The 13,235-nt window shown below is 33.6% G+C and overlaps 1 protein-coding gene across 2 annotated transcripts; it reads left to right on the forward strand.

Annotated features, from left to right (window-relative positions):
- Positions 1 to 871: 871 nt before the first annotated feature.
- Positions 872 to 3,276, forward strand: LOC149414467 (uncharacterized). 2 transcript variants are annotated; one of them, XM_089643678.1, is made up of 4 exons: positions 872 to 1,048; positions 1,690 to 1,859; positions 2,296 to 2,454; positions 3,148 to 3,276. In XM_089643678.1, exons 2-4 carry the CDS (start codon positions 1,775 to 1,777, stop codon positions 3,213 to 3,215), a joined length of 312 nt encoding a protein of 103 aa, XP_089499804.1. In that variant the 5' UTR covers positions 872 to 1,048; positions 1,690 to 1,774; the 3' UTR covers positions 3,216 to 3,276. The 2 variants fall into 2 exon arrangements, with proteins under 2 accessions (XP_089499804.1, XP_089499805.1); XM_089643679.1 differs by having other exon boundaries at positions 1,712 to 1,859.
- Positions 3,277 to 13,235: the final 9,959 nt, after the last annotated feature.

The raw sequence follows: 13,235 nt of genomic DNA on the forward strand, positions 1-13,235 counted from the left end.
CGAAGAAGGCACTTTGTCATAAAAATACAAGTAGTGCATTCAAGTTTAAATGATCTTAAGAGTTACTAGTGAAGTAGGCCTATCGTAAAGGAATATCAGGATAGGTCACGGATTAAACACAAATTTCTTCTACTTTGTGATTTTATTCGGAAAACCTAGAATATATAAGATTAAATAACAATTGTGAGGTCAGGCTTCTGGCAGAAAGCTTAAATAATACAAACATAACCTTCAAATATCAATACAAACTACCAGAGCTAGGTAAGTTGGAGGTTAGTAATAAAAAGTACAATAACCTATCCTAGTAATGGTTTCGTAACCAGGAAGTAGAAGGTTAGGTTAGGTTAGGTTAAAAAAAAAAAGGAATACAAATTAGTTTATGTTGGCCAAAAGGGCAGGGCTAGACGCTGCACGCTCTGTGATTGTAGTAGGGTAGGGCTACATACCTTTTCTACCATAACTGGTTCTGGTTGAGAATGAAAACCCTGAAGCCTTCAAGTCAGTATTGAATGCAGCGTATTTCTCCTGGCTGTCGAAGTATCCAGAATAATACTTATTTTCGTCCGTAGGGTTGATTATGTCTTGTAAATGTTTACTAATAACGACCTCCATGTTTCGTTTCTTTCAACTCAAAATCTCCCTCATACTTGAGAGATTTTCGAACGTCAAACCACAGTCAAACTTCAAGACTTCAAACAAATTATTCAAAATCAAGTTGATTGTTGCCAGCCTTCGTGTACACTCGGCAAACTTCGTAGTTCCGAGCCGCTTTGAGCCTTCGTGTTCACTCGGCAAACTTCGTAGCTCCGCCCCCAATCCTCCAGCAATGTGAGAACAGGCGCACCCCAATCTGACGGTCACTGATAACGACGGCTGTTGGGCTCCGTTCTTTGTGTTATTATCGAATTGAATTGTTATTTGAATGTTTGGAATAAGAGTCTAAATCATCGCATTTATATCTGAATGTTGAATTAACCTTTTCAGGGACGTCTCCTCAACTATTTCTTATATTAGGTTATGTTCCTCGTCATTGAAACACTTTGAAAACGTGAGTACATTTATGATAAACTTGTAGATTTTCACTGCACGCTTAGTAGGCAACACATATTTAATAGCACCTGGTTTCAACTTAATTTTCAGAAAAACAACTAATGATGTTGTGGGAGATGGTTAAAATGCATTAAAGTTCCATTTTTTCTCGATCAAAGTTATGTTGAAGGTTAGGAAATACGCATAAATTATTGAAATAACCCGAACTAAACCTTAACAACATATTTTGTACATGTTAACCCAAACCCTCGACTTAAATAGAGAGAGGTTGTCTCCATTAGATATTTAAGTTAAAATCAAGTGTGGTTTTATTAAAAAGCCTTTGCATGCATCGGAATTCTATAAGTTTACGGATGTATGTTTCACTTAGTTACTCATTTTCTGACTTAAAGAAATACATTTTTTATATAATTTTAGATCTTTGTGATAATATTGATCGTTGCACTTGCAAATTTTCTACAAAACCTTTAGTTTTTTAATGTTTTAAACCAAAATCAAACAAACAATAATGTTGACCACAGCGTCCTCCCTGCCAGACGAAGGTTTCGATTTCGAATATAGGTCGCATCCTTATTATTAGTAAACTCATAAAACTATATATTAAACCTGGTGAAATGGTGTTACTTATTTGTTAATTAGTTTGCAGAGTATTTCGTTGTAGTTGAACGCTCTCAAAGCTGTGCCATGTACCTTCCTAATCTGCAGAGTATAACCGTCAAGAGACATGCCGAATACAGAAGTTGATGTAGACCTGCCGGACATGAAGTATAAATGTTTGGAACATTCCGTGGGAACTGAATACACGACTGGTAAGATATATTGCTGCGAGATTGGTGATTTTCGTGAAACTATTAATTTTCTATTAAATTGCACCATTAATAGCAGCTCATTAATAAATTAAAGTTGGGTCTTATGTCAGTGAATTGCTTTGGTGAAAGTTAAAAGTTAGGAATTTGTGATGGATCGTCAACGATGTTGAAAATAATGAATGTTTGCTGCACTTGAAACAATAATTTTGCAACAGTGTTGTCTTTCATTGTTTTATTTCAGATATGCGATATTCTAGCAAACCGATAAAATTATTCATATGTTTTTTAGGTTTACTTCATTGAGCTGACCTCCGAATACATATTGTTAATAGAACCGGGCGTTAAAATTCGATCATGTGCATATTGTGCATATCGTTTAGTCACACAAAAACTAAGTAGGTATGTATACATTTTAATGTAATTTTTCTGTTTTCAGGTGAAACTAGTACGACGAAGAATTCTAATCTGCAGGGAGTCAAAGCTGAACCAGGGACTAAAGAAGAAAGTGATATTTCTTATACAGAAATTGACATTGAACTCTTAGATATTAAGAAGGAATGCCTGGAACACTCTGAAAGAATTCACAAAACCGCCGGTAAAACAATGTTTAAATATATTTTTTTATAAACTCACACATAAAAATTAAAACTACAGGCTGAAATAAAGCATTGTTAAAAAAGGCTTACTAAAACTGAACCTTATGAAGTTGCTTAATTTCGAGACGGGCATTTAAAGCGCTGTGTCAACATTTTCGGATTGACCTGACACGTGACTACATGGCAGGTCATTCGTATGACCAGTGAGTGACATTAAGATTTTAATGTAAATTTTAAAATACAAAGAAGTATTGCCAAGTGTTGTAAACTACTAGAAGTGTCGTTGCGATTCTATTATGGAACAAGCTATAGCATGATGAAATGGGCGTGATAGATTTATAAATGTTAAAAATTTGTAGAATATTACTTTTTTTATCATATCGTCTCGCTTCTAGCCACAACACTTATTATAAGGGTTAAAGTAATAATTCCTTATTTCATTATCTTTTTAACTTTATCGTCAAGGTTTTCTTGTTTAGAAAATCTATTACTGTTTACATCAAGGCAGTAGAGTTGAATATACTCTGCATCGCCTGATGACTTGATGTCTTTAGCCGTGTTTGGCGAGGAGATCTAAATAGAAAGGTACTTATCACATTCCTCTTCCCTCTCTCTTTCAACCTATCCTCTACCTTTAGCGTCACAACATACCCTGATTATAATGAGAGTTTTATAATTGTTTTCTCTTCCAGGCGAATCATTCATTGTTACGGACATCATCAACGTGACATTGACTGCGTCTCAAACTGGGCCAAAATAAATGGCTTGAACTTCAGTACACCCAAGTGCAATATCGTATCGTATACAAGATCAAAGAAACCGCATGTATTTGAATATACAATCAATGAAATTATTCTCCAACACCTAAATCAAATCAAAGATCTAGGAGTTATTTACGACAGCAAACTAACCTTTCACCAACACATCGATGATTTAATAAGCAGAGGATACAAGCTTCTCGGCTTCGTAATTAGAAACTCATATCCGTTTCGTAACACAAAAACACTGACGTTATTATATAACACACTAGTCCTAAGTGTACTAGAATCAAACTCGATCATCTGGGCTCCACATGAATTAACATACACTTCACGCATTGAAAGAGTCCATAAAAATTTTTTAAGGTTTTTATTCTCGCGGCTCTATGGACGTTACCCTTGGCTTTACCCATCGATTTATATATTAGGCCTGACCAATTACCACTCCCTAGAGACACGTAGAGGTATTGCTTTGCTTAAATATTTTTTCCAACTAATAAACGGTCACTTATCTAATAATGAGATACTGGCCCAATTAAATTTTTTTGTACCAGAGTCTCACTCTCGAGGACGTCATCACTATCTTCTATATAGTAGAGCAAGCCGCACTAATTTATTAATGAACTCACCTGCGGGGAGAGCTACGTGCTTTTTGAATGCGGTAGATAAGAAATTAGATTTATTTTTTGTGTCCTATAGCGCATTTGCGAGATTTTTGGCATTGCATATACACTGCATAAATGGTACAATTATAACGTCTTAGGCTTTATTACCTGTAATTGTTATAAATAAATGTACAAATTATATATAAATAAATAAAAATAAATAAATAAATTACGGTCACCCGAACTAAAGAAAAACCATTCGCATGTTCTTACTGTAACTATTTATGTTCATCGAAGTCAAACTTAATCAAACACATTCGCACTCATACTAAAGAAAAACCATTTTCATGCTCTTACTGTAACCATTCATGTTTACATAATTCACAATTAACTGCACACGAGCGCACTCATACCAAAGAAAAACCGTTCTTTTGCTCTTACTGTAAGCATTCATGTGCACAAAAGTCACAATTAATTATACACGAGCGCACTCATACCAAAGAAAAACCGTTCACATGCTTTTACTGTAACCTCTCATGTGCACAGAAGTCACAATTAATTGCACACGAGCGCACTCATACCAAAGAGAAACCGTTCACATGCTCCTACTGTAATTATTCATGTTCACTAAAGCATTCCTTGATTGTACATATTCGTACTCATACTAAAGAAAAACCCTTCACATGCTCCTACTGTAATTATTCATGTTCACTAAAACAATCCTTGATTGTACATATTCGTACTCATACTAAAGAGAAACCGTTCACATGCTCCTACTGTAATTATTCATGTTCAATAAAGCAATCCTTGATTGTACATATTCGTACTCATACTAAAGAAAAACCGTTCACATGCTCTCACTGTAACTATTCATGTTCACAGAAGACACAATTAACTGCACACGAGCGCACTCATACCAAAGACCATTCTCATGCTCTTACTGTAACTTTCCATGTTCACGGAAATCCAGCTTGATTCGCCACATTCGCACTCACACAATGGAAAAACCGTTCACATGCTCCTACTGTAACTATGCATGTTCTCAGAAGTCACAATTAAATGCACACGAGCGCACTCACACTAAAGAAAAACCGTTCTCATGCTCTTACTGTAACTTTTCATTTTCACGGAAATTCAGCTTAATTTGTCACATTCGCACTCATACAAAAGAAAAACCGTTCTCATGCTTCTATTGTAACTATTCGTGTTCACTGAAGCCATACTTGATTGCACACATGCGCACCCAAGCGCACTGCAAGAAAACCCGTTCACGTGCTCTCACTGTAACCACACATGTGCACAGAAGTCACAATTAACTGCACACCAGCGCACTCATACCAAAGAAAAACCGTTCTCATGATCTTACTATAACTTTTCATGTTCTCGGAAATTCAGCTTAATATTTCACATTCGCACTCATTCAAAAGAAAAACCATTCAAATGCTCCGACTGTAAGAATTCCGAACTATTAGTATTCCAAATTTAACCGCCAGCTCGCTTGTCCAATCTGCAATTTTAATGGCAATTTCTGCCATTTTTATGGGATTTTATTTAATTTATTCACTCCGTTTATTCACTCAAGTACTTTTGCATTATAAAATAATCTATTTGAATAATACAAATGAGCTTTGTCGATAACGGTTTTAAAATAACTTAAGAAAAGAATTACGAAGAAAATTTCTTATAAAAGCTTATCACTTTGTGGTGTCATTATTTTTTATAATAAAAACAAAACTTATGTACACAAAACTATTTGTGTTTTAATTTGCTTATATATTATTTTCCAAAATTTTGAATTTTGTGTAATGAACGTATGGTGATTATGATTTAGTTTTCTTATGAACCTACTTAATGTAAGCTAGAATGTAGAATTTTATATTTGAAGAAATAAAAATTGAAATGCTGTATGATTTTTTATTTTGATTTATTTCTGCCTAATCAAGGACAAGAGTTCCTCTTTTCTGTTTCCTACGATAGTGATCCAGTAATATTTTGTAAAATATCTCACTAGGACTAAGCCTATATCGCGGTTAACAATTAATAACTAAATGAAGCAACATAAATTAATCACTAATACATACATTCTAAACAGAAAATTATTTAATTTTATTTATTTATTTCACGCCTATTAAGGATTTTACATACATATATTGTTAGCAGCGCATTCAAATACTGCCGCCACAGTGTTTAGTTCACCAATTGGCCGCCATAGGCGCTACTCTCATCACTGTCAGCCAATCAGGCATCTACACTTCGCGAGTGGTTCTCAGTATGGTCGGCAGAGGCGCTGCTGGTTGAAGGCGGAAGCGACTCCTCCGCCACCTACCGGCCACCCGGGGACGAGCAAGGATGGCAAGCCGCTGAGACTTGGAACTGCGCAATGCGCGATATAACCTTACTGAATATTGGATGTTATTATTGTAATAGACCGTGAAGACAATATAATATTTCATCATAACCATTTACTTAGCGTTTTATTATTGCTAACAATATATAAACAATATTTACGAAAATTATACATAAAAATAGTGCAGGAAACGACTATTTAAAACAATTGCAGAAAAATAAATATTAAGTCAAAATATCAATGAACTTGATCTACACAGCATGCAGGCACAATACACAAAAAATCCAAAATATTTTTTCCTGTTTCAGTTGACAAAATTATTATGTGTTAGTCAAATCAAATTAAATACCTTTATTAAAATATTCCACTACTTGATGAAAAAAACTTCAATATTCTTATATATTGAAATTGATGCACTAAATATATCAACAACATCGTAGTATTTGTTTCCTAGCTGTTGAATCCGTCGCATAGAAGTGTGATATTGGGACGTTGATATAGAATTCCTGCAATAATATGGTAGGTACTGTCTTGTAACCGACCTGCTTGGAGTATGAAAAGAGATTTCATATAATAAATCAGGGGTATTAAACATTGAATTAATGATTTTATACAAACAGGTTAAATCGGAAATAATTCTGCGATCAGATAATTTTATTAAATTTAATGAACAAAGTACTATTATGTTAAGTATTGAAGAAGAAAAAAATGCTAACAAATCTAAACTAAACATGAAACACATCAAGACACTGAAAATAAAAAGAGGTCACGAACGCAACTGGTCTTCCAACCAAGGAATGTTCAGAGTCTCCTGTGTTGAGTTTATGTTAAAATATCAATAAAATGTTTAATCCCAAACTATGCTTTTTACAATCTTTACCGATTTGAAGGAATAATTAGAAAGAAGAATTCGCCAGTATATAAATAGATCTTTCGGCGCCTAGGAACCAGACAGGCCAACGAAATTAACAATGTAAAGATGATGATTTTGATGGTCAATCAAATTCGCCAGAAGAAATAATATTTTTGATTTCTCCAAATGAATAAATGTTAAACAGTATTAATACCCTCAAGTATTGGAGAAACGAAGCAGAATTCCTGATAGATGATAAATACACACATTTATGATACAGGACACAAATTTTACAATGATGCGTGAAACGAAATTATCTGCTGAAGATTTCGAAACGATAATAAAATCATTCTGAACAAAATAACTGTTTCCAGAAAATGGTAGAACCATTCCCAGTGGATTTAGTAGTAACAGCCACAAATTTATCAACATTATAGGGGCGACTAAATTGCTAGTCAATTCCTATGTTGTTTCACGTCTAGATTATTGCAACAGAAAATATGCAAGTCTCCCCAAATGTCAAATCAACAAATTACAATCCGTTTTCAACGCCGCGGCAAGGCTTATCACCGGAGTATTTAAATACTCCCACATTTCAGAGCATCTCAAAAATCTGCACTGGCTCAAATGTCCTGAAAGAATCCAGTTCAAGGTATGCTGGATGGTATTTAAGTCACTTAAAGGATTGGCTCCGGCTTACTTATCAGAATTGTGTATTCCAGAAGATTCCAATTCCCGACAGTTAATCCTTAGGTCAGCAACGTCATCAGCTATCGGAAGGTTGAAGGAACCAAAGCGCACACCAGATACTAAGTTCGGTGAGCGTGCTTTCGACGTGTCAGGACTTAAAGCCTGGAATGGACTGCCGCGTGATTTGAGAATGATTGCAGACTCGACAGAATTTAGGTCTAAACTTAAAACGCACCTTTTCAGACAGTCGTATCCATAATTTCAGAAACCTCCACTTTCACAGTCGACGGCAATTTAAATTAACAAAATGTAAAAAATACTACAAATAAAATAAAATTAATAGAAATAATAATTAAAAATAAATAAATAAAAATGATAACAACTAACAATTTGTAGGCTTTTTAAGACAGTTAAAATACAGTTAAACTAAAATAAAAACTATAGCAGACTTAAGGTCATGCGATGACTAGTGTTTTTTGATATTGTGTCCTCTGCGTGCAGTTTTATCTTTTATAAGCATAAACTTTTTAATATAAGTGTGTTTGTTGGAAGTGACTTGCCAGGTAAGTATGTTTTGGTATCTTTTCTAAATAACAAATGTAGATCCTAGGAAATAAATTGTACAGCGCCCTTTAGGTGATTTTTCACAAAAACGGCGCTCTAAAAAGTATCCAATTATTATTATTATTATTATTATAAAATGAACGTGCTAGATATCTCCGATTGTACAATGTACATCCTGTGGTCTAGAAGTGGGAAATTTAGATCACATATTTTTGGTTTAAAATATATTCTCTTCTATCAAGCCTTATCTAAATTTGTCTCCGCTACATTTAACGTCTTAGATATAATTAGTCTGATTTTTGCTCCAATCTTCTGCATTATTTTGAATTTTGCCAATTTAAGCTTAATGAATATATATAAATTCACCTCCCTTCTCTCCATAATTTTAAATGATGGCCTAGAACAACTTTGCTGAAGGCCAGAAACATTTGATTTGTTTTTAAATTTATGCATATATATTTAATCTTACATTCTTAAAATATAAACTGAATAATCTTACATTATTTAGATACCCCAATACACACATACCTATTTATATTAGGTTGGTACCTACTTGAAATATATAAAATTATGTGAAATTATTACTATGTCTGTACGTGCCTTCTGATTTTGTAATCAGAAGGTAACATTCCTAGTCCAGCTCAATCGTCTCACGCCTTTAGCTGCCTGGACCGCACATAGGCGGGCCAGACCACGAATATAAGCAATGTAATAACGACTGAATGGGCTCGATAAACATATACATTATTAGTCACCCTTGGTTGCATACAGTTCATTCAGCCCTTTTGACTTGTGCTGTACCTTTGTTGAGTGAAGTGGATGGTATAACACATAGTGGAAATAATATTTGACCGGTCGGTGGCCGAGTTAACATCGCGCTTGGGTCCCACTCAGGCGTAGTGTGTTCAATTCCTCGGCTGGCTAAGTCCTCCATCACAACACAAGCAACATTTTCAGCTTACTGTGGTAATAAAAAAAAATAAAAATAACATCCAATCTAGAAACAACCCAATAAATAGAGAAAACTTATTTATACAGACGACTTATCCTTAAAAATATCTCCCATTTTACCAAATCCTATTTCTCCAGTTTTTTACACTAATTCAAGGATTTACAAAGGATGTTTCCAATAAATTCGTAAAATAATGGGAAATACACTTTAGAATGTAATGATGTGATGCACAGTATGTAGGTATGACTACTAGGTATTTTAAAACCAGAATCAGAGAGCATGAACTCTGTTTAAGAACTAATAACTATTACAAGTTTGCTAAGCATTTAATAGAGACAGGCCATAGCTTCAACAAACAAAAAAACTAAATACATAAAACATATTTCAATTAGTACCTACGGTTTAGAAACCTTAGCAATTAACACAAAAATAATTTAGTTAACAGAATAATAGCAACTTGTAAGTCATCTTTATTGACAATGTTTCCCTGTTTTGTTGACTTCTCCCAACTTTCTCGCCCCCTTTCCCCTCCCACCAAATCACCCCACACACTACCCATACCTAATAAAATCTAATCTTTCTGTACTTGTATAATTTTTTAAGTTAGTTTTTAGATCGCTAGTTATTTACACGGTTGGGTCAAAACTGGTAGCAAAGTAAACCGGTAGATGCTTGGAAAAAGGAAAACACAGATATTTTTCATAAATTGACCACTAATTGGTTTCACCAATGAGGTAGAAAGGAGAGTGAACTTTTACTACACAAAAAATGAAATCAAACACAAACCAAAAACCACAACAAAAACTCCAACAAAAAATAAACCATGTAAAAGATAACTTTATGTTCTTATCTTTATCATTATGTGTATATATGTACCTACCTAGCACTTTTAAATTAGAATGCTACCCAAGCAGCATTTAATCTTATGTTTAATTGGATATTTTATTTTATTCTATTTCTTCTCTTTGTTATTCATATTTATACAAAATATGTTAGTAGGCTTAGACACCAGTTAAAAGTACATATACCTTTTATTTCATTATTATTTTAATACTATACTTATCAAAATGTTAATACTCATCCTAATTTGACTGTCCTAAAACGGGAATCCTCCTAGTTGGGCAGTCAAAACATTTCTTAAATAATGTATATAAATGTATAATCTTTTACTAAATAAAAAAAATAAATAAAAAAGTAAACAAAATTGAGGTAACAAATGTACATTGGAAAATAAAACAAAAATAATATGTAATTATCACAGACATAGGAATTAATAGACGAGAAGATAATGTCGAGGGGTAAAATCAACTGTTGAAGAACGAAGGGGGTGAAGCTGACTGTGATTCGTCAATAAATCAATCTGACAGTAAATAGGCATCTCGCATTATAATATCACCATTTACTTCTTAAAAGTAAAATCTGCTTTTGAATGAATAGACATTTTTACATGGGAGCGCAAATTACTCGCCACGTTATGAACAAATTTGCGAAGTCCAAATTCGGCAAAAAAATTCGGTTCTATTTTCAGAGTTGAATATTTCGTTTAAGTATTTAGTTAAGACACTTTTATAAATGTTCATAATTTACTTCCCAGCAACCAACCAGCTTTGTGTTTCGCGTCCAGACATGTTTCTACAACTGATTCATATTGTATGATGTGAATATGCTTAAAATAAAGTAAAATAATGCTTATATATGGAATGTAATACGACAATTGGGTTTATTCTCTTTTTCACATCTATTTTTACAAGTTTTCATAGCACAAGTCAACATTTTGCCGTGTTATTTCGTAAAATGAACCGATGATGCCTCGACCATAGTTCGCACAAGAATGATGACGTCACGTTTTCAAATTTCACTTGAGGCCATACGCGAGCACAGCCGGCTCCAATGGAACCGGTATGGGGAGTGGGGATAATACGCTTTTAATCACTTAGGGCAGGTCTACTAATATTCATATGTCTATGGTAATTATCAACAAAACCATATCAGAAAGCACCCGGAAGTCGGAATACGTTTATTATTATTAGACACTAAAGAATTAAAAAAATAATCTTTATTTATTTATTATTCATTAACTATTAATTATCTGGCTTTTACATTGGAATTTATGTATGTAGTGTAACATAATACATGGATAATAGTATAAATATATACAAAAACAAATCTAATTCTAATACTAAGATAATCAAATCAATAATCATCAAATCCAAATAATAACACCTGATATTATTAATAAAGAAAAGTTTCAAATATAAAGTAAGTATGTACCTAAATTGTATATACGTATATGCATACAATTATTCATGTTTGTTTCAAAAAAGTAAGACTGATAACAGGAAAATAATTTACTCTTAAGGAATATAAAAAACTAATTAGTAATGGCAAAATACCAACGCTGTAATTAATATCGAATTTAAATAATAGTACTATAAATGATAAAATAAACCAAAGTATAATATACATATCAAGTATTTCCGTACATGCGTACAGTCATTAATATGCGTGTAAAAAAACAAATAAACTAAGGAGTATGTGGTATGATGTGTGTAACGTTGGAAAATATACAGCGAAGACTTTTTTTTAAAGCTATTAAATAATACAAGTTAATAACCAGCAAATAGGTCTGAAATTAGTTGCCTTTTGAAACTCGCGAAATTATTAACACTAAGCTGTTTTTTTTTCTTTCTACTGGCGAACGCGCTGGAAAATATCAATGGTTTTGTTTTATTTTTAATCACTTTTTTTTAACAAATACAATAATTTCCGGGTTACCAAAGAAATTAAATAGGTTAACATTAGATGGGCAATCAGAAGGCTGGTCCAAAACGTCCATCTTCTGTGGATGGTACTGGAGAAGTTCCAGCCTACGTAGGCAATAATAGGCTGTAAAAAAAATCACAAGTTTCGCAAACGGTTATTATTAATATTAGAATGGATTACTTAGTTTTCATTCCTTTCAAATGTTTTACTGTATCATTTCAAGTTCACAGTATCATTTTTTAATGAGACTGTTTTCAATGGACAATGAAACAATAATTGTTTTTTGTCGTCACTAAAATGTTATGTCTATGTTATCTGGGACGACCTTGGTTGATCGGTCCATTGTAGCGGAAAGGGAGACACCTTTCAGTCAGCTTCTTTTTCTACGGGCAGTCTTTGGAGATTCCCTTGAGATGTGATGACCGTAGCCACGAGAACCCTTCACTCGGTGCCAGGAACAACTGCTACTCGTCCAAGCTTCCAGAACCAAGGAAGGATGTTGTCTTATTCCAGCTGCCTTTGCCCCCGTCGATCCTCTTCATTCTTCTTTGAAGCTCTGCCAGATATTCTGTGCGCCACACTTGACTCTCCTACTGGTTTCTCAACCCATCGTTTTGCGCCGAAGCGGGATGCATATATTTATGCGTCACTCTTGAATACACTGATGCCTAGATTTCCACCCATCCCTCATACATTTTTCCTTTCCAGAACTTACTCTCCTTAAAAAAAATGGTGAAAATAAATTTTTGAGATGCCCGTTTAAAATAAGGTTATTTTGTATTATTTAAAATAAATATTTTCTTAAAAACTTCCTATATTATGGTACTAAACTCTACAATAAAATCCCACTCTCATTCAAAACTCACAACAGTATTGCAACATTTAAATCTCAAATAAAAATCTGATACAAAACGTAGGGAGATTAAAAATAAACAATATACTAACACGAAATACCTAAAGACCAAAACTGAAAATTCTTAACAGAATAAAAAACACTATGAAATATATTAATAAATATTAAGAAAAAACACTATTTAATATATTTACAATTACTTTATATTATCCATATACTCTGTGGCGAAACTATAGGGTGGCAGGGCTGGCAAAATGCAAAGGGGCCCCGCGGGGGCCGGGGCCCCGGCTACCGCGGGGCCGCGAGCTCAAAAATCATAAGTAACCTAACATTTTAAACCAAATTTAGAAAAAATTATAAATTTTATATAAGTACATAAAATCAACTAAAGTTAG

Source organism: Hesperophylax consimilis, chromosome 20 (genome assembly GCF_061612785.1).
Source record: "Hesperophylax consimilis isolate HC1 chromosome 20, BYU_Hcon_1.0, whole genome shotgun sequence".
NCBI classification, from domain to species: domain Eukaryota; kingdom Metazoa; phylum Arthropoda; class Insecta; order Trichoptera; family Limnephilidae; genus Hesperophylax; species Hesperophylax consimilis.

What these genes read in the sequence shown, in the direction of transcription:
- LOC149414467 (XM_089643678.1), top strand. Translation starts at nt 1,775, where the DNA reads ATGCCGAATACAGAAGTTGATGTAGACCTGCCGGACATGAAGTATAAA. An exon ending in GGGAACTGAATACACGACTG is followed by an intron (nt 1,860 to 2,295) that starts GTAAGATATATT and finishes TTCTGTTTTCAG; the next exon opens with GTGAAACTAGTACGACGAAG. An exon ending in AAGAATTCACAAAACCGCCG is followed by an intron (nt 2,455 to 3,147) that starts GTAAAACAATGT and finishes TTTCTCTTCCAG; the next exon opens with GCGAATCATTCATTGTTACG.